The 22,316-nt window shown below is 41.1% G+C and overlaps 1 protein-coding gene across 1 annotated transcript; it reads left to right on the top strand.

Annotated features, from left to right (window-relative positions):
* Positions 1–683: 683 nt before the first annotated feature.
* hgfb (hepatocyte growth factor b) lies at positions 684–18,311 on the top strand. The gene is made up of 18 exons (XM_083916772.1): positions 684–800; positions 2,089–2,248; positions 2,535–2,647; positions 3,250–3,364; positions 5,271–5,419; positions 6,930–7,050; positions 8,145–8,263; positions 10,850–11,015; positions 11,103–11,236; positions 12,089–12,182; positions 13,604–13,734; positions 14,535–14,564; positions 15,013–15,118; positions 15,668–15,742; positions 15,991–16,140; positions 16,235–16,341; positions 16,807–16,949; positions 17,483–18,311. The coding sequence occupies exons 1-18, from the start codon at positions 752–754 to the stop codon at positions 17,660–17,662; spliced, it is 2,142 nt and encodes a 713-aa protein (XP_083772898.1). The 5' UTR covers positions 684–751; the 3' UTR covers positions 17,663–18,311.
* Positions 18,312–22,316: the final 4,005 nt, after the last annotated feature.

Here is a 22,316-nt window from a genome sequence, read left to right as displayed (position 1 = left end):
GCTGTGTGACAGTGAGAGAAGGACACAGACTGTGTTGAATAAATACAACTATTATTATATTCTTCCACATTTCTATCCACAGAGATAAATAGTGTGCCTCGGCCAGAGGTAACTGGACCTAATTGTGTTTCATGTTATTTTTTAATCTTTGGTAATTCATTGAAGACCTCAATAAATATATATTTCTGTACATTTAGAGGAGGCCTTATAATATAGCATGCTGTTTTATAGTTGTTTTTTTTATCAGACTGAAGTGTATAGATGGGAAGACAAGATGGGGGCACAAAGTTAGACACATAAATTGAGAGAGAGAGAACCACAATCTGCATTTAATGTAATATTATCTTATGGCAGGGGGTCTTTATTGAGTTGGATAGCCTAATGGCACACAAATACATACAGTGACATAAAGATCATATACAGTAGGGCACTGATAATGGTAAGACATTCAACACTCACTGAAGCTTAATTGAAAAGAGAAAGAGAGAAAGAAAAGGCGCGAGAGAGAGAGAGAGATAGAGAGAGAGAGAGAGAGAGAGAGAGAAAGAGGGAGAGAGAGAAAGAAAAGAGAGAGAGATAAAGTCCTACACACGCAAGGAGAGGGAGGGAGGGAGGGAGGGAGGCGAGGAAGTACTTAGAGAGGAGACGCATCATCTGTGCAGTGGTGGAAGCAACATCTCCTGGTTGCGGTCCGACAGCAGAGCAAACAGCCTTGTCCAAATTGTATCTGAAACTGTTCTGTGACGCCGCGATGTGGATTTACAAGCTCATTTTTGGACTCTTCGTCATTTCTTGTTCTGGTAAGTTTGGATAAAAACCATTTTGCTCCCTGGGCCGGAGCTGGTATCAGAAAGCATTGGTTTGCGCTCCGTGCAAACGAGACTTGTCAAACATGAGTAAAGCAAGGCTTTATTGAATCAGCTTTATTCTCTTCTGTTGAATGCAGCCTAATATTCCTACAGTGTTACCTTAGTGTATTAGTTAGCGTCGTTTTGTTTACTGTTATATCGGATCTTATTCTGACAAGGTAGTGTGGTTAAAGTGAGCCTTAGTCATGAAAACATTGCAGAAGTTGTCTACTCCAGTAAGAAATATGAAAACGATGCTGTTATCATTACCGACGATCCAGCAGAGGCTTTTCAATCTCAACTCTTGCTGTTGTTACTGCAACGTGCCAGAGCGCATTACACCGCATAGGGACGCATTAAGACATCTGAAAGGAAATCGAGATAAATAAATGCTATGATAAAGTGAACAGATAGCCTTGCTGTCCCACAAAATGACCCATATTAAAATCCAATTAGTGTTTAAGTCATCCTGTAGCCCCTTCACAGAGTGCGATTTTGCGGCTCGTTGCTGCTCTAGGCACTCAGGCAGAGAAACTGCCGAGACGGTGAACTCAAGTTGAGCATCAGACAAACATGATGCCACCGGTCTTCTGCGATTAAGTTGTTTCTGTGTTGATAAAAGCTCTTGAATCGACTGAAGTGCATATGGGCAGCGAGTTGAGATAGGTAGGAGGAGGACTCAGTTTTCTGTCTAAATGTAAATGTCTAACTGGCTCTCTGATTTTGCAGAGAACCTGCCAAACAACTGAGGCAACACACGGACACTGCACGGATTCCCCTCACTGTGTGTGTGTGTGTGTGTGTATGTACGTGTGTGTGTGTGTGTGTGTGTGTGTGTGTGTGTGTGTGCGTGTGTGTGTGTGTGTGTGTTTCATTGAGGGGCAGTGATCAATGACTGTGCATCCTATTAGGTCCTGTAGATTAATAACAGTTAAATCAGACTAATTCGCGCATTGCATGTTATTACACAGTGTTCCAAAGTGGGCTCATTAGCAGATGTCCACACTGCCTCCCAGACCACAGAGAGGTGTTTGCTAGTGTGTTTCTGTGCATGCAAATTAAAGATAATTAACCTTGTTTACCTCACTAGTAAAATGCAATTCAATGTTTATAGGATTTATTTTATAAGAAAGTAATACAGATAAAAGGTGAAATAAAACAAACTATAAAGTAGGCAGAGTTACCTGCTCTAATGATGTGGCCAGTATACATTACTTTCATGGTTGTAATTGTGTATCAGAGGGCAGAAGAAATGCACTCCAGGACTACCAGAAGACAGATGGTATACGGCTGGTTGCCGTGTCTCCCGATCCCTCACACCTGACCAAAAGCAAGAAGCTGAGCATGGCCAAGTGTGCGAAAGCTTGCAGCCGCAACAGAAGACTCCCATTCAGTTGCAGGTATGTCTGCTTGTATGGCTTCATCCTCTCAGCTGCAGGTTTGTTTTTTTTTGTAACATGAAAAAAGTAACTCTCCCACACTGGGATTGAATGTCTGTCAATACACAGAGAGTGAAGCAGTGGTTACACAAGTTCCTTAATTATATGTTTCACAAGAATAATGCTGTCCATCTGGTTTAACAGACCACCGAGCTGCTTTGCTTGTAACAGCTGTGTTAAATGTCTTGACATTATACACTGTTGCCCCGTTCTCTCTTCATCCTTTCCCTTCCTCCTTATTCTTCAGAGCATTCCTCTATGATCATAAAAACAGGAAATGCCAGTGGCTGTCGTTTGACAGGAACTCGCCAGGAGCTCAGAGCCAACAGGACTTCAACTATCACCTTTATCAAAAGAAAGGTAGCTTCTACTGTTCCACCTTTTCTCTCTACCAGTTGATACTTAAGTGGTGTCCCCCTTCCCGTCACCATATTTTTCCTTTAAAAATAACTTGTCAGCAGCATTGCTTTCATGTACTCCTTGGTATTTTAATACATACAGGATTCTAACTTTATAAAGACCTATTCATATGAGTGTGATTGTAGCTTTATAGTCCCTCAAGAGCAGGACGAGGAAGGGCAAGGAGCATTGTCGTGTTTATTGTGTCGCAGCACATTATGGTTCATTTTCTGTCATTAACTTTCTGTAAACGGTGGAAACCCCCACCCCACTTCACTCTCACTGACCACAACAGTGAACATGTACTGTAAGCTGTGTAGCCTCCAAATGTTTTGTAGAAGATTAGGAAAACAGATTCAGCTTTTGGCATTGTCACATACTTGTTAAGCGCTCTGCATTATAGCTGAACATATCTCCTTCTGTCTGTTTTCTTCATCATCCATACTGGCTCTGTAGACTGTGCACAGCATTGTGATCAGTTTGTTGGCCCATCCTACTTACTCGCTCTCCTTTGCTGTCTTCTTGTCTCTCTCTAAACCTCTCTCTTTCTGTCTCTCATTCAGACTATGTGAGGGAGTGCGTTGTAGGTACAGGTCAGAGCTACAGGGGGCGGAGGTCGGTGACAGTGAGCGGGATCCTGTGCCAGGCCTGGTCCTCTCCAATTCCTCATGAACACAAGTAAGAACCTGATGTACTTTTCATCACAATGTCAAACAAAGTAGTGTTAAACAGTTAGCGTTGGTCTGTTAGTGATACAATTAGCTAGTAGCTAGAGGCTAGTATGCATGTGTCTGTCTGTGTATATGAGTATGATATATTATGGGTTGATTAGGCTCCTGGGAGCGGTCATTCATCAGAACTGACCTCAATGTAACGCTTTACAGAGTCACAGATCATTTCCTGCGGCAGCCCTACTGTTTATCTAGGTGTGTGTGCGCATGTGTGTGGGTTTTACTGGGATTAGGATCATATCTAATATGCAGACATAGGTTGCGCTTTAGGTACAGCCCCCAGCTGAATTCCCAGACAAAGCTCATTTCAATATGCAGGCATACTTTCTGATGCAGTGTAGTTCCCAATAGAAAAAAAGAGCCAATTAAGTTGAGTTTTAAGACAAAAGACTTTTAGTAATTACCTGTTAAAGTGTTATTTCGATGCCAAATTATCCCATAGTCTTTTTTTGGCACTTACATACATCAAATAAGCCGTCAAGACAGTTTTTTCTTGTACAAACTTTTAACGGAGAAATTAGAAAGAGTCGCTAACAGCCGGATGTGGCTTACAAAGATTAGCTCGGTGCATTGCGGTAATTAAAATGGCTTTTTTAATCACTAATACTGCTACATATAAAATGAAGCACTAAAGGGCTCGTTCCTTTTGGATTGCATTTGGTAATCGACTTGAATGTACTTTACTACGAGAGGAGCTGGTACAAGGGCCATTTGGTAAATCTTTCGAAACACTCTTTTAATAAACTCTGGGTTCGCTAACTACATTGTTGGTGTCTAACAAAGTATTAAGTCTTGTATTCAGTCTGCTGTAGATAAAGTTTAAGTTACAACAAATTTTGTTTCTAGAGAAAAAACAAGTGAAGTGAGGAGAAAAGACAATAAGAACAAAGTTTATCACTTACCAGATATTAATAATCATCAGAGATCCTCAAAAATGAAATGCACACACCTCATCTTAGACCGTTATTATCTTTGAACCATATATTGCCTCTGTCTTTTTCCACTTCCCTCTACTCAGAGGTATTAAATGACTTTGAAAGGCTTTGTAGTGAGATGTCGCTGTAGCAGACGAATCAAAGAGGACAGTGTACGTTTGTACCTCCAGTGAACCTGCTTTATCAGACTGCTATTAATGTCTCTGTAGATCATGTAATTAAACCCAGACGCTTTGTAGGTTTTATCAGTCGGCTCACAGGCATGGTAAACTCTCTCTCTCTCTCTCTCTCTCTCTCTCTCAAAGAACAAATTGCATTTTTATCCGTGGAGGGTTTCTTCTCTTTCTTGATTGGGGGGCCTTCTTGTTCGGTTATCTGTCATTACCCTCTCCACTGAGAGACTACCTCAGAACCTTTATCTTTTCATCATCATGTGGAAAAACACAGCTTTACTCAAAGACTACACTATGTCCGTCATCTGGAAACTGGTGACCACAGCCATGTGCTCGCCTGATGTACAAGATATGAGTCATTTGTCAGTGTGTTTACACTACATTCAGAACCAGCCTCATGGAAAACTAACATTTCTTCTACATATTAATGTGTTTTCTCTCATTAATAACATAATGTCATCGACAGTTTGACCCTTTACCGTCGCTGTCACCATTAATTACATTTAAATTTTTTAATTTTCACTAGTCATGTTTACAGGCAGGCTTCAGCCATCAGAGTGAAGCAACAGCTCTCTCCTAAATGAGTAGAGGGTTTGCCATTCTGTCTGAGATTTTAAAAAGATAACAGAAACTGTGACCTTATGTGTTTTTGATATAGAAGCTGCTCTGCATGCCAGCTGAAGTATTTGGAAACCGGTCTTGGTACATGTGTCTGTTTGTATAACTGAGGCTCTGCTCCTGACAGATTCATGTCGAAGAGATTCAGGAAGAAGGACCTCAGAGAAAACTTTTGTCGCAATCCAGACAACTCCACCGTTGGCCCATGGTGCTTTACCACTGACCCACGGCCACACCTCAGACACCAGGAGTGTGGCATACCACAATGTTCACAGGGTAGGCTGCAATCATGGACACACATGCATGTCTGTATGTATCTGAGTGGACATTTATCTTTAAATAATGCCCATTCCACATTTCAAATTGCCTCACCAATTGAGGCTTGATATTCTGAAATGAGCTGTAGCAAATTATGCAATCACGTTGTGTCTTGGACTAAGCAACACTGACTCCAACTTGGCTCCACTTTACATCTGTGTATGTGTTATATGATTGTGGGGCACAGATTCTCTTTATTTGCTAAGGCCAGCTGCAGCTGTTTCCAGGTGTGCGGTTCTTATGCTGTCCTTTCTCATTCCATCAGCCTCAGGTTGTGTAAATGGTTTGAACCTAAAGAGGCTAGTGTTGGAATGTAAGGATATTAATCTCCTGTTGTCTCCTATGGATAAATCATAAGCTATTTTATCCATCCCTGTGGCACACGTAGAAGGTAACGGCTGAGTCAGAATCAGAATCAGAAATACTTTTAGAATCCCAGGGGGAAATAATTTTCATTGCAAACTCCAGCTATACAAACAACATATTTAACAGCAACAATGTTATACAGATAACATATATTATATATACGGACCAAAAGTACTGTAATACCGTCCGAGTTATTGGTCTGATAAGTAAAACGTACGATGAAAGAAAAAACATTTTCCCACCAATGTTTCAGCCTCTATGTCATATCACACAATATTACTTTCAAGCACTGATGTCTCCCTGAAGAAAGGGATGATAATGGCCTCTGTTATCTAATCCATGGGAATTCATGCTGTCAGAGGGGTTGTTTCCTCAGCATGTATGACACTGTATCACCTTAATGAGGGCCCAGGCTGTGGCTCGATAAGACAGGATGGGAAATCCTTTTTGCTCTCCAACTCACATATGGTGTCCCCCTGGGTTATCACAAGTTGTACGACAGAGAAAATGACTTTTTATTTGGATCGAGAGTCTGCGTTCGTCCAGAAGAAAATGACTGGAAGAAATTAGCTGGTCCTAATGAGAAACATACACACAGACACGCAAACACACATGCGCATACAGTCAGTAGTATTAAATATGCTCTGTCATGACAACAGAGGACTCATAAACATCTGTTTCTAATCTGCATTTTCGCTGTTGTTTACACTAGACAGTGTATACTAGTCATCATGCAAAACACGGTGCCTTCTCTACGTCAAAGAGAGCATTGTCGTCATTAGTGTTTCACATAATACGTGGGTACCTACATGAAGTATACTTGTAGTTATAATTGAAGTATAATGTCTGAACTTAAGGGAGACTTATGAACTATGTATGAAACCTTTTAATGCAAACATGTTGCATGACCATTTTGGGGGAGACAATTATGACCTAATACATAGTAAATTAGAAAATGTATTGCTTTGTCAACCTGTAGCTATATACTAGTAATATAGCTCCAGATGTTTTTCTAAGCTGTTTCTCTGTGTTTCTGTGGATGTGTGTTTGTGGATATGTGTGTGTGTGTGTGTGTGTGTGTGTGTGCGTGTGTGTTGCATAGTTGAGTGTATGAACTGTAATGGGGAAGATTACAGAGGACCCCTGGACCACACGGAAAGTGGGAAGGAATGCCAACGCTGGGACCTGGATGATCCACACAAGCACCTGTACCACCCCAGGAGGTAACACACACACACACACACACACACACACACACACACACACACACACACACACACACACACACACACACACACACACACACACACACACACACACACACACACACACACACACACACACACACACACACACACACACACACACAAACACACACATCATCATCATCACACCAAATTGTGCAATCACACTTGAGCCCACACATGGATACATATCATGTAATAGCTAAATGCATGAGAATATTTGTACTGTAATGGTAAATTCACACAATAACGTGTGGTTGTGGTGCACTTAGTCTTAGTCTGGACTGATTTAGAGTCAGCCAGTGTGCCTTTCCCTGAAGGAATGCCATCAAAATCCAAGTGATTGTATGTTTAAGGAGAATTTAGCTGGGAAAGCTCATTCTCACACTTAATTGGTCCAAATTCCTTTAAGCTCTCAATAGATTAGAAAAGCAGTCTCATGTCCAGCCCTGAGATAATCTTGTACCTATTATAGAGAGGTCATAGATTTTAGCCTGTATTAGTATTCCTTTTGTGATTCTAATTCATGTTTATGTGCATGTCTGCTGTGTGTGTATGCATCTCTGTCAAGGGAGTGTTCTAGCTAGTAAGATGGCAGGTGGTCTGGATTTGTGGGGACTCGTTAACACATCCTTAATCATCCCAGTGTTTGTGTTAAAGAGGTCCCAGACTGCTCATAGCACTAATGTGATGAGAGGGTCTCACAGCCTGTTACTGCATGCCTGGAGGCTGGAGGCCTGGAGGGATGTGGGACTTTGGTATGACTTACTATAGAACACCTGTAGTGGTGCAGCCTATTATCTTCCTCATTCCCCTGAGGTCAGTGCAGATTCACAGATGGGGTTATTGCATCATTCGAGTTATTAATGCGTCAATTGCATGCAAGAGTTCTCCTAAGAATTCAGAAGGAAAATGGAATAGTTTTTCAAGTACTTTTGGGCTTTAAGAAACGTGACAATCAGTGTTTTCTGCCACTATAACTTCACTTCAAGTCAGAGAGTTGCACAAGTACGGTAATTGTTTGTCAAATTTGTCAATACACTAAGGCTGTTATACTGCATGGTTTGAATTAGGTACCATGGCAAGGGCCTGGATGATAACTATTGTAGGAACCCAGACGGACGCCACAGACCCTGGTGCTTTACCACGGATCCAAACACACCCTGGGAGTACTGCAACATCAAAGTTTGTGGTAAGCATGCGCGCATGTTTGTTTGTGTGTGGTTGAAAGCCATGTGTGTTAAGTGGATGTCTATACATGTCCTTGCCTGGATGTGTTTGTGTTCTGTACTATGAAGTGTGACTGACGGCAGCAGCATTTACAACTTCCTGTACCTCATATTTTACCACTCCTCTCCCTCTCATTGGTTAACGCACACACACACACACACACACACGCACACGCACACACACACACACACACACACACACACACACACACACACACACACACACACACACACACACACACACACACACACACACACACACACACACACACACACACACACACACACACACACACACACACACACACACACACACACACACACACACACACACACACAGCTCTTTGTTATGTTTTCTCTTAATAGCTAGAATGTTTATTTTTCTCCTGCACCACTGGACTGCTGTTTATTGTTCTATACCAGCTCTTATATGAGGTAGTCATGCTGCACTGGGCTCAGTTACTGCTCCACATTAACCTCCTGTTACATTTACAGACACAACACCAGGGTCACACACACACTACAAGCAGATCACTTTCATTACACCTTATACACTTAGCATAAGCAGTGTGATTGATGTGCAAGAGCCAGGTGCATGTGTCACATCTGGCTTTGTATTTTGCGTGTCTATAGCTAGTAGTACATCAGCAGATACCGCAGATACATGTTTTTAGTGGACCTATTACCAGTGACCAGTCACTGAGACAGCCACTGTGGTCCTCAAGAACATAAAACAGAGAGAGCACTGATGTTTTTGTTGGGCTCAGCTTCTTTCTCCTGGGTCTGTGACTGGCCTGTTTGCCTGCTAGAATCATCAGCAGTCCTGGCATCATGTTTACTAGATGGCACTCCTCCATGTGGAGCCGGTGATTCACTGTTCCCTCCTGCTTTTCCCCCTCTAAGAACTGTCTCCCCCTCCTGCACTCTCTCCATCTCGCTCTCTCTGATATGGGAGTTTGTTGGGAACAGACCAAGTTTACGACCCAGTTAGTCTTAATCAAAACAAGGCAGAGAGGAGAGAGACAAAGTGTTCTTTTGTCAAGCACTGCTCTTTTGTTTACTGTCAAAACTAGTGCATATTTATTTTTATACAAATTGTATGGACATAACATGTCTGTTTTAGTGTCTTGAAGATCTGCAGCTATGGACATTGTTGGATACAATCAGGCAAAATGTTCAGGCTAATGAACTTGTGTTCATTGCATAACAAGCAGCCCTTCTTTAAAGAAAAGTAGAGCAGATAAGATTTCCTGCCTTGTTTTTCCACATTTGGCAATATCAGCCTCATTATACTGAGTCTCCTCAACCCGTAGAGCGATCTGTTCTGTGGAAAGCAGGTGGCCAAGACATTGAGGCTGTTCAGCCATTCATCATGTCAAAAGCAGTCACACTGACTATTTCCTCAGTACTAAATCATTTACTATTCAGTATCGTGTAAAAAATGTATTACAATAACCTGATTATAACCAGATCAAGGGAAGTATTTTCAACTCTCATGTACACTTTACACACATGTACAAGGCTGAAGGGTGCGGACATATTGGAATCTTTTGGCCAATTGATTTGGGCATCACTCTTGAGGGGAGCAAATCATCTGTTACAATCTGGACCATTTTGTGTTGACAGTTGGGAGATAAAATACTGCATTGTGTGATATTTATGACCAGAGTAGGGACCTCTTCAACACATGTGAGTGGGAGAAATAATAATAGAAGGGCAGGCAAATGGAAAAATGTGTGGTGTGCCATGCATGTTAGATTTTTTTTTTTTAATATAATCTATAGTTTGGTTCATCAAGGTTTCAGTTCAGTGCCATGGTTCATCTGAAGTTCACCTTGTTCTTACAAAGTTCACTCTCCTCCAACTCTCTCTGCAGTTCAGTTTCCCACATCTCTCCATAAGCCATTTAAAACGTATTTGTTGTTTATCAGTGTCTTTGCCTTTGCTGTGCAAATTGCACAGAAATTAGAAAACAAAATTATTTTGGATACATGTATTATTCTGTTTCGGTCCAATAGAGGGACCATGTGTGTACATGCTTAGGTGCAAGACAAAAATACTTCACAGCCAGAGGTAGATCTTGTAGATAGAAAATGTTTCCTTGGAAAAAGAACAATTTATTTGAAACCTTACAATGTGCAGACCTCCTTTGTATTCGATTTTGGTACAGTCATGTGTGAAATTCTGTACTGATATGCAATAACACAAATGTAATTATTAGCTACCTCCTCTTATTAACTGCATTTATTAGTGTTTTAATGATGTGCTTTAAAGGCCATTGAGTGAATGTGTTTGAAAAAAGTGTCATGGCAAGAAAATGAAAAAAGTGAATCATCATTCATGTTTCAAATATGACCACAAGATCTAGAGTCTTGACTGTTATACTTGTTTTTTTATTACTGTATACAAATTGGGTTGTTAGATGAGGATAAAGAACTATGTTTAGACCTTAAACTAATTACTTCAGTGACTTGAGCAAATATTAAACAGGCTGCATGTTACCTTGACCAAAGTTACCCACCCCTTAATAAATCTTTGCTTGTTCACAGATACATCTCCTAAAAGTAATGTGGTGGAAACAACTGAGTGTTACGAGGACAGGGGCGAGGGCTATAGGGGGACAGTAGACGTGTTGCCCACTGGACTAACCTGCCAACGCTGGGACTCTCAGTATCCCCATAACCACACATTCATACCTCAAGCCTACCCCTGCAAGTGAGTCAGGCACCATCCACTCACTAACCCACTTGCATGCACTTATATACGAGCAGATTACGGGATGACTTTCTCTGTGTTTTCCAGGGACCTGAGAGAAAACTACTGTCGAAATCCAGATGGCCAAGAATTCCCGTGGTGCTTCACTATGGACCCAAGAGTCCGCACAATGTTCTGCACCAGCATCCCTCAGTGCGGCATCCAAAACAAGCCTGTCAGTGGTGAGAGACTTAACAGCTTTCTTTGCCACACAAAACAGATAGGAGAAAGCTGATTTCACTACATACCAGGCAGCAAAATAGTCTACATTTTTACATTTTGTAGACGAGTTCACATGAGACCCTGTAACCACAGATGTTGGCTTGTAACCACACATTCTCCATCCCTGTGGGGTACTGTAGCCCTGTAGGACTGTGGGAAGGACTGACCACCTCGCCTCACATAAATGAACTCTGACAGCCGTACAGGGTTGTCAGATCTCACTGGACATTGAAAGATGGAGTGGAAGGGCTTGCGTTGAATGAGAGAGTATTTCTGTGGTAGCAAGAGATTTGGAAGTAAAAAAATTTAAAGCTATGGCTGAGTACACAAATGCAAATTTCCCAAGGGATCTTAGGGACAGGTCTTTAATGGTATGTGGCCTTGCATTGAGATTATAAACTCCCTCTGAGATTGTGTTGTGGTCTACCCTGGAGGGTTGAATCGTTCCCATATAGAAATGAGATGCAGGGTGACAAACTTCAAAACCTTATTTATGATTCTCTAAGGCATCATTGTGGACCGCTTCTTTGTTCCCAGCTCTGTATATTTTAGATCCAATGACAACCACGATAGCTCACAAACTAAAGGTTTTTTTCATTCTTTTGTGTATAATTGACTGTTTTCTCTTTTTTTTAAAATAGTGTGACATAACAACAATACTGTATGGTTAAGAATTCACAAAAACTCTTGTGATAATGATTGTTTACAAAAGCATCGTATTGCTGTTATGCATGTTTTTTTGGTTCGAAGCAGTTTGTTCATACAGACATGAAGTATGACTCATTTTATTTCCTCTTGTTGCCCAAATACAGACTGCTACGAAGGCTTTGGAGAGAATTACCAAGGAGAGCAGTCAAGGACTCGATCAAACCTGCCATGTGCTCCCTGGAGAGACCACAGCAACAGGTCATCCCACTGAATCCCTGTTTCTTTCTAACCCAATAACTTTCCCAAACTCGTCTATGATGTACAACAGACCTGTGCCATCAATAAACTGCAGACAAGCGCTTCTGCCTAAAATAGAGATCAAGATGTCACACAGCTCTGGTACATGTTAGGCAGAGAGCTCCTAACGTAGTGTGGCTAAATATGATCAAAGGAAATTATTCATAACAAAGATAGCGCTGACCTCCTCCAAGTCTGTGCGTATCTCACAATGTTAATGCAAGTATTTGTGTATCTGCCCTCTGATTCTGATCTGCTCCAAAATTTAATGGATTTTGTCTTGGCCCATGCTACATCCATCCAAATAATTAGGCCAGTAGTTTCTTTAGTAATACCGCTAAAATCACACAAACAAACGAACCAAACAAAAAAAGCATAACCTCCTAGAAGAAGGTAATGAGCAGAAGCTATGCAAATTTCATGGGTTTCAAAAGTACAAATAATTTTTGAGCTCTTTGTGATACAAGCTTTTGCAAGCCTCGGTGTGCAGGGGAATGTGTCTGTGTTTTCAAGAACCATGTGTGGGAACCTGAGATGTGGTGGTTAGTGCTGGGAGGCGCCCTATTATTGACCTCAAGTTACATCTTATTGTTGTTAGCGGATCAAGTCAGGCATCTTGTTGCTCAGAGGAGAAAACGGCTCCTGTGGGTGCCGTGACTAGCCTCTCCAGCATCTCCTAATGGCTAGAGAAGTGTTTCCCTGAAGATGACTTAACTCAGCAGGAATGATTCAGAGTGATAACTTGGCTGAGGGATATACACTTCACTCCTCACCTTTGACCTCAAACCCCTTCTTTGTAAGAACACTTCAAAGCCAATCAGCTCCACTGCTTGGCTCCTGCCCAGGGGTCACAAGTCCGGGTTAGGGAGTCACAGAGAGAACTGGCTGTTATGCTAGCTGCTAAAAACACAACACACTGTGGATTGCTGTGATTTGGTACCCAGCGCCCCTCTCCTATGTCTCTCTTTTCCCTTACAATGCTCCACTTTAATTCAGTGTGGGAAAGAGTTATGTTTGTGGTTTTAAAATTCTTACTCTCATGTGTGGGATATGTCTGCATGTGCATGTATTAGATATGTGAGTGTAGGTGGGTGCATACTGTCTCAGTGAGTAATTTCTTTGCAAATCACCTCCTTATCTTGTCCGCAGGGACAGAGCCTACACAGCTGTGTCGTTTGACTGTCCAGATCCTATCTGGTCAAATTTGTTCAGCTTTTATTAATGGTTATAAATCCCCAGCAAATCCTTTTACTTTCATCAACAGCCAGATTATCTGCTTAAAGGGGAAAAAACTTCCCTTTGTTTTTGAAATTGTCTTTTGGGATGTTGAATGTTGATGAAAGATAGGTTATTGGTAATTGTGTGTTTGTGTGTTTATCCAGTGGCGAGAGGGGCATGCTGATGGTTGGCCTGGAGAGAAACTACTGCAGAAACCCTGATAAAGACAAACATGGTCCTTGGTGTTACACCAACAACTCTGCCATACCCTGGGACTACTGCAATGTAAAGCCATGTGAGTACACAGGAGTGTGTACATGCACCCCACTCACAGTCACACACAGAGACACACAGGGAAAACAATCTGTGAGACTGTGTGAGATTGAAAGTTTTTCATTTTTCTTGGTCTAAGAAAGAGCTAGTGTAGATTTGTTTGCACTGTCTGCTTGTATGTCTCACTAACACACACAAACACACCCACTTTATTTGCAGTGTATAGATCTGTCTACACTCGCAGGTCAGTGTATGTCAGAGGAGATTCACAACTCATCAGGAAGACAGGGGAGGGCTCCCTCAAACTATTCCCACATGGGCCAAGAGCCAGAGGCATCAACTCTGTGTGTGTGTGTGTGTGTGTGTGTGTGTGTGTGTGTGTGTGTGTGTGTGTGTGTGTTTGCCTGTTTTTGATGATAGTTCTATATTGGGGGCATAGTGTTCCTATCCAGACTACACAGGTATCAATGGATCTTCTGGCCCTATGAACATCTAGGTTTTAAACAAACCTTTGATCAGCTGCAGAAATCATTTTGCATGTTTTAGACTATTTACTACACATTGTGTGCACAAATGCTTCTGTTTAATTTATTTTGTGTACTGTTAGACATATTGTCAACATTCCACTAATGTTGTGGGGTAACAACTTGCAAACACAAACTGTTGTGCGGTTCATTAATGCTCCTTACATTCAATCAAAGCCCTCCAGATTTGAGAAATGATCATGACGTGTGACATTTTCACAAATGCATGAAGTCGCCCCTTATCTTGGATAAGTTTCATACACCCTGATCCTTTGTTTGCCTCTTCTACTTTCTGCAGGTGATGCTTTGCAGAATACCATTCCATTGGGTGAGTGATAGCCTCGTATGCAAGTAGTGGTGTTTTCAGAACCTCATGGAGACCTTTTAATGTCCAGCCATTATGGTACATAATTGTTGTCATGGTGGCATCTGTTTCTCTTCTGCACATAATAACTCAAGAACAGAGGATGAACCCCTCAATCGTTTGACATATAGAGTTAAAATGAGACCCATGTGTTATATGAATATATTCAATGATTACCTTAATTAATGGCCTCATCAGCATGACTGGTTATGTTTCATATATAATGATGATTAGGGTGGATCGTTAGGCAGCTCAAGTGTCTCTTTTATTGCGACTGTGTAAACAATATGTCACCACTAACTACAGCATGCCTGTGTCTGTGAATGCATATTTATATATTAAATTAACTTTATTAAGCGTATTATATGATACAGACATATAAATATTTGTGTTTCTGTTCCTGTTTTTCCAGGTGAGCTGTCCTCTGTGGTGTGTTTTATCCATAAAAGAACCAGGATCGTGGGAGGAGCTCCAGTGGGCATATCAGACGGCAGCTGGATGGTCAGCATACAGAAAGGGTACAGTGGTGCATTTAATATTGTACACTGAAGGACAGTAGCCCATGCTGCCCAGACCACCTTTGAATTCATAACATCTTTCAATGGAATTGTTTTTCTCTTTTTGCATTTGTTTTTAGTGGAGGGTTCAAATGCTGTTTCAGAGGCCAGCAAAAACGGCACCTTAAAAGAAATGTTATTTTTAATAATGAAATTGAATTAAATATGTATCAGTATGGCTGTTAGAGTCAGAACCAAAACCAAACAACTGCATTTGACATTACTGCATGTGGGTTGGTGTGTTTACCCACGTATGCAAAGGCATTTGTTTTAGAAACAAAGAAACAATTCAGTTGTTTGACTGTGGGGTAAAAAGAAGAAAAAAAGAGAAAGTTAAGATATTCTATGGTCTAACATTCCATTGTTATGTTTTCATACTGGATGTCCCCTTCCAAACATTGGATATGCTAGAGGAACAACTGGATTTCTGTGGCTTCCCAATATACAGTTTTTAACAATGACAGTGTTAGTTTGTGTCTGAGTGTCATTTGTGTCTTGTGCTCTTTACAGGTCGCAGCACTGGTGTGGGGGCTCACTAATACGAGAGGAGTGGGTACTCACAGACAGAGAGTGCTTCTCCTCATGGTAACCTCAATGCTCGCTGTCTGTTAATGTAATATCTTTACTTTAGCTTGAACCTTGAACTGTCAGTGCTTTTAGCTTTTAAATCCTCAGTGTATTAAATGTAAGATTTATTTGTTCAGTTCATCTGTTATTCTCTTTATAAGTACCTAACTGACTCTCTACGGTTGATACTGTCTGCCCTGGTCAGTCTGAGTTTGTGGAGAGTAATAAATGTGGAATATTTTATTAAGTATTAACTCTGTCTTCAGTGTTCCAGACCTCAGTGAGTATCGAGTGTGGCTAGGCGTCTCAGATATCGGAGAGGGCGCTCCTGACTGGTCCAAGAGACAGGAAGTGAGCATAGCTCATGTGATATGTGGTCCTGAAGGCTCTAGTTTAGCCCTCATAAGACTGTCTAAGTGAGTACCTGGAAAAATAATCTCAAAGATATATTGATATATTTTCGTGTGTGATGTTGATCATGTTACTTTCTATCTTCATTATATACGCCAGGCCTGCCCTTCCTGCTGACAATGTCCATACACTTCAACTACCTGTGATTGGGTGCTCCATCCCAGAAGGAACAATATGTAAAATGTATGGATGGGGGGAAACCAAAGGTACTGATATTCTATGTTTTTAATTCACTACAGCTGTCATATCTACTGTCCAAGTCTGCAATATATTGCATTTCTCCTGCAACATCACAGATTATTCTGTATATTCTGGAGGCACAAACGTATATTGTAACACAGTCCTCTCAAGTAATTGGTCACTCTATAGCTTAGCCCATATGTTTCTCAACTCTGGCTGCTTGTTGGGTGGCTTTAAATACAGGAGGAAGATTGATTTTTTTTAATAATAGTTCAAATGTGCCATGATTTCTGCGTAAACCCTTCAGACTTCCCTTCATTCTCTTAAACAATGAAATATGCTTATTATGATACAGCACTAAATTATATTTAAATTCTTACATTACAAGATTGTGCCAAAAATGTAGGCATTCTACAATACAATAGTGACATTTGTATTGCATATGCTACAACAGAACAAAGGCAATAAAGCGCAACATTTAACTCTTTCAGGCACTGGCCATGATGATGTACTGAAGGCAGTCGACCTGCCCATTGTCAGTAATGTGAGGTGTAGAGAGATGCACAGAGGGAACCTCCACATCACCAACACCAAAATCTGTGCAGGAGGCAAGAGGAATGAAGGAGTGTGTGAGGTAAGCTGTGACTTATTCATATTATTTTCCCAGTGAGGTGTTTTACCATTTAAATATGAGGCCAAATAAGTGATCAGAAGGTAAACTCCACACTTGAATTCATATGTAATTCATATGCTTGTTGGTAAACAAGAACAGGCCTTTAGACCTTTGGATAAAGTAATTGCTCCCAGTGTGAACATGAGTATATTAGTGCCTTGGTTCAACACAGGGCTTTCAAAGCTCAGTTTGATCCACATCTCAAACAATGTTCTTCAAATCCGTAGGCTTAGTATTCAGTATGTTGTAAAAAAGAGCCGCTGGAGACTGTTGCACTTAAATTTCATCAGCAATCAAAGCCTTGCTTTTGTGGTTTGTAGCTTTTGAGGAGAGTTTGAACATAGTGATGGTGCTGTCTGGCACTGAGAGCATAAAAATGCATTTTGCTCTCATTTAAACCTGTCATCAAAGTAAACAGGGATGATAGCCATTTCTTAACCAGTGATACGTAGATGAAACGTAGATAAATGTTTGAATTATTTCTTCTTTTGCAGAGGGATTACGGCGGCCCTCTTGTGTGTCAGGATGGGGAGATCAGGGTCATTGTGGGAGTGAGTGTTCATGGCAGAGGCTGTGCTCGGGCTAACCAGCCTGGTATCTTCATCAATGTGCCATTCTACACACAGTGGATCTACAAGGTCTTCAAATATTACCCCAACCCTGAGACTCAGTAAAGAATGAAACAGAACAAAGGGACTAAATCAAACCTACCGTAGAGCCTCTGCCTCTGTAAATCCAGCTGTGCACTCAGAACACCTGGTTTTTAAGTTGTCCATATCTTCATAGAACTATAGATCAATAAGAAGTTGATCTGAACATTCTTAATAGATGGATGCATGGGGAAACACTGTGATATAAACCCATCATAAACAGATATCAGGAAGCAGACCAGGCAAACATTTGGTTTCATCCAATTTCAGACTGTTCTCATTCCCATATTGTCAAATACCATCACTTACCCATCCACGGCAATATTAGACGCAGTGTGTGTGTCCGACCATGGCACTGTGGGATGACTTAGTACAAAGAAGACAAACACAGGACTTTCACCTTCCTGTCCTGTGTGAAACCAAGAGTCAACGTTAACTTATTTTAACTTACGTAAATAACTTACGCAACAAAACAAACATACTTATTTTAACCCGAACTATGATCTTTTCCTTAACCTAACCAAGTAGTTTTTGTCTGAATTCACAACGTTAACCTTGTGTTTAAAACTGTGGTATGTTGAGTGTCAAAGTTTGATGTGTAGAGCTACCCCGGGCGCTAAAAAGTGATGACAAGGGATTCTGATCAAATCTCTGTATGTGATGAGTTCGGAATGAGAACGGGTTGCAATTTTTCATGGTTTTTGGCTTTTTGCAGCAAATCCACCACAGTAGTATGTCTGTGTATGTGAATACTTTTGATTCCTGGCATTACTTGAATGTTTTAACACCAAAGTGCAAGTGGTTCAGCAGCTCCTTTTGTAGAGTACATCAATGGGCCACTTAGAAAACTATCCAGTGGTAGAGCAATGTTAAGGGCACTCTTGTCAAGCTCTATGCATCTCCAGGGGGCTTAGATAAAGTGGTCCTTACTGTACATAGTATTTTAATGAGTGTATTTGTGACACTCTAAAGGTTATTTGGGTCTTATAGATCTATGACAATGTTGTGGTAAGAAGACAGATAATGTACAATGTGTTATCTACATTTCCGCTCTTAGCCAAGTGTCTGTCCCATAACACCAAAATTAACTCCATTGTCAGTATTTTAATGTTGTCACGAAGCCACTAATTGTATATACAGTATGAACCAGCTCTTTTCATTCTTTGTAGATGAAGAGAATGAATGGCTGGTCAGCTTTATAGTAACATTCAGTGTACATACATTTTCTTTCTATACAAAATCAAATATTTCCTCAAACCTGTTTGTGTGTGTGTGTGTGTGTGTGTGTGTGTGTGTGTGTGTGTGTGTGAGTGTATGTTTGTGTGTGTGTGTGAGTGTGTGTGTGTGTGTGTATGTGTGTGTGTGTGTGTGTGTGTGTGTGTGTGTGTCTTTGTTGTGCATTTTTCTGAAGCAGCTGAAACAGTGTCAGTATGCAGAAAGAAAACTGAAGGTGTGTGTGTGTGTGTGTGTGTCTTTGTTGTGCATTTTTCTGAAGCAGCTGAAACAGTGTCAGTATGCAGAAAGAAAACTGAAGGTGTGTGTGTGTGTGTGTGTGTGTGTGTGTGTGTGTGTGTGTGTGTGTTTGAGCCTGAGTTGAATGAATTATTATCTCCACACACTTAGATCTTGGCAGACCTCCAATTTCAATCCACTCTGGATATTAGCGTCACAAAGTCTGTCACTTCAAACTTTGTCATAGAATACTCTGGATAACTGCATTGTCTGGAATGAATGCTTCACTGAATGGCCCTTAAAACAAATTAACACATATCTTTGAGCAATGTAAATGTTTGAGATGGGCTTAAATTACAACTGCATTATGTATGTAAGAGTGAGAAAATGTTTCTTTGTGTGTGTGTGTGTGTGTGTGTGTGTGTGTGCGTGCGTGCGCACACTGAAAGATGCTGCAAGCTGCTTCAGGTTGTACAGTACTGTCTTATGTTATCTGTATAATGTACTATAAATGAATGTCATTTTATTCAATACTAAATGTTAAACTCAATTTCAGCAATTATTTGAAATGTTTTATGTCTGTCACTATATTAAATGTTCTTTTTAATCTATGAATTTTGTTTTCATTTCACGTTTTAAATGTCACATTCTTTGGATGCCCTCTGAGTGTTCTGATTGCAAATTTGTTTCGTCTCAGCCAGTTCTCCTGCTTGCTGTTAAGTCAACGCTGTTGTGCTTCCCTACCAGAAGATGGCACCACAGTAGCACATAGGCTATTATCTTGGTAATCTTACTAATCTCTCTCTCTGTCTATCTTTCTCTTTCTCTCTTGCGCGCGCTCCGTATCTCTCTGTCTCTATCACACACACACACACACACACACGCACACACACACACACACACGCACACGCACGCGCACACGCACACACACACGCACATGCACACGGACACACAAACACACACTCACCTTCAGTCATACTTCATCCTCTTAACATGTACACAGCACACACCACTCATTTCAGTCTTGTGGTCCTTTATCAAATGTTTCAACAGAATGGCAGTGTCCTGCTGTCATCCTGTTCACAGTTTTATATGCCGAGAGTGAAAGATAGATATGAGGGGCATCAGAGTGTATGTGTGAGTGTGCATGAGGGAGGTGAGAAGCGGAGTGAGTGAAGGTGAAAGAGTGCGGGAAAGCGGGGACTGTGAGCGGGAGATTAATTGTGAATCCATTGATGCTGTATTAAGGAACTTCTGGAGCAAGCATAAAATAACACAGGGATCGACATTTTCTGTTGCTATGCACACGGTGCTCTGATGCTGACACAACACACACGTATGCTGTACACACACACACACACACACACACGGACAGAGAACTCTGTGATGACAGTTACTATAGAAGCATCAAAGGGAGATGAAGTGTAAGAAGTTTGCTTTCATCTGTAGGTCAGCTGGATGGACAGAAAATGTAGACATAAACAAGAAGACAGACTGAAGGACAACTGCACACACACACACACACACACACACACACACACACACACACACACACACACACACACACACACACACACACACACACACACACACACACACACACACACACACACACACACACACACACACACACACACACACACACACAGACTGAGTGGCTGACTTGACCCTGGCTCAGTGCACCGTGAGATCTACAGCATACATGAGGCTAATGATCCAGAGAACATGGCTTGTGTCAGGGCTGTTCAGCTTTGCGTGAAAGCATTTTGTGTGTGTATGTGTGCACAAGAGAGTGTTAGAAAGAGGGCAGACTGAGAAATGCACATTCACCCATGAACCGAAGGGCTCTGTTTGTCAGTGTGTAGAGCGGCTTGATTGCAAATATGTTTAAATATCTCATAGGGAAAACATCTTATTATATCAAAAGTAACCCTGTCAGATGTCAGATGTTTTAGTGTCGGGGGTCCCAACATAAAGTAAATATGTATGTTATGATGACGAAGAATAATCCATTTCCTAACAGAAATTTATTCTTCATGACCTCCATCAAAGTACATAATTACTGGCAAATTTTGCAAAGACAAAATGGAGAAAAAAAAAATTAATATGCAGATTAAGGAGTATATGGAAACAGACAGATGTAAAGCATCACAGCTGAATTGTCAGTATGTGAAGAGATCTTCGTTTTCCCTCTTTTCTAAACCTGTCATGTAGTTTGTTACACAGAGGGGGCAAGTGCAGCTTGTACCCATGAACTCACAAGTTCTGCTGTTTATGTAAGGGTGAGTTGGTCAGACTGAGTTGGTCTAATGGATAAATGTGGCATTCCCTGATAAATTTCAAAATAAAACTTTGGCTCTGAAATCCAGACAAAGTAGCAGGGTACTCACACATGCCGCCACAGTTGGCTGGTGATTGCATTTAGAAATCTAGAGAGAGAGAGAGAGAGAGAGAGAGAGAGAGAGAGAGAGAGAGAGAGAGAGAGAGAGAGAGAGAGAGAGAGAGAGAGAGAGAGAGAGAGAGAGAGAGACCTTTATCATTCCGGGGAAGGCTTTTATAAGCCACAGGTCTCCCATTACAGATCATTGAGTTTCAGACTTAGTTAAGAATATCTTTCATAACCTCATTGGGTTGTTTTTGTAATATTTTTTAACCTCTTTTCAGGCACTCTCCCTCGCTGTGGACAGTTTTAGGACTCTGTTAAACTGTGTGTGTGTGTGTGTGTGTGTGGTGTGTGTGTGTGTGTGTGCATATGTCTAAATGGCATGTGTAGAATTACTACACTCGAAGCAGAAGGGAGTGTGCTTGCGCGAATAGCTTTTAAAACGATCCTTCCCGTATCAGAATTTCCTCCCGTAACTTGACCTGCCATTCTACCCTCAGACTTTACCATCAGATGATTCTCAATTTTCATAATAATGGGCATTAAAAACACTTCTAGCAGGAGAGATACTCTGTTTGACTTTGACAATAACATCAACATTACATTGTAGCTTTTCTCGAGGGACAAATGTGTATGGAATTTTCTCACAGCTGAAACTGTATTTGGAGACTTTTAAAAACATTCCTATCAGCTTACAAAGATATCCTTTTATTAAGTTTGCCAGGAATTGTAACTCAGAAACTCAGGGAGGTAGAGCAATCTATTTGCAACACACAATAGAGCACAATGCTCATGAAATTAACCGTCCAAATCAAACCAAATGTTCAATGAATTTCTAGAGAC

This window comes from Echiichthys vipera (assembly GCF_963691815.1).
Source record: "Echiichthys vipera genome assembly, chromosome: 7".
Classification (NCBI taxonomy): Eukaryota; Metazoa; Chordata; class Actinopteri; order Perciformes; family Trachinidae; genus Echiichthys; species Echiichthys vipera.
The sequence above is the reverse complement of the archived record's forward strand: the minus strand, read 5'-3'. Positions and strand labels throughout refer to the sequence as shown.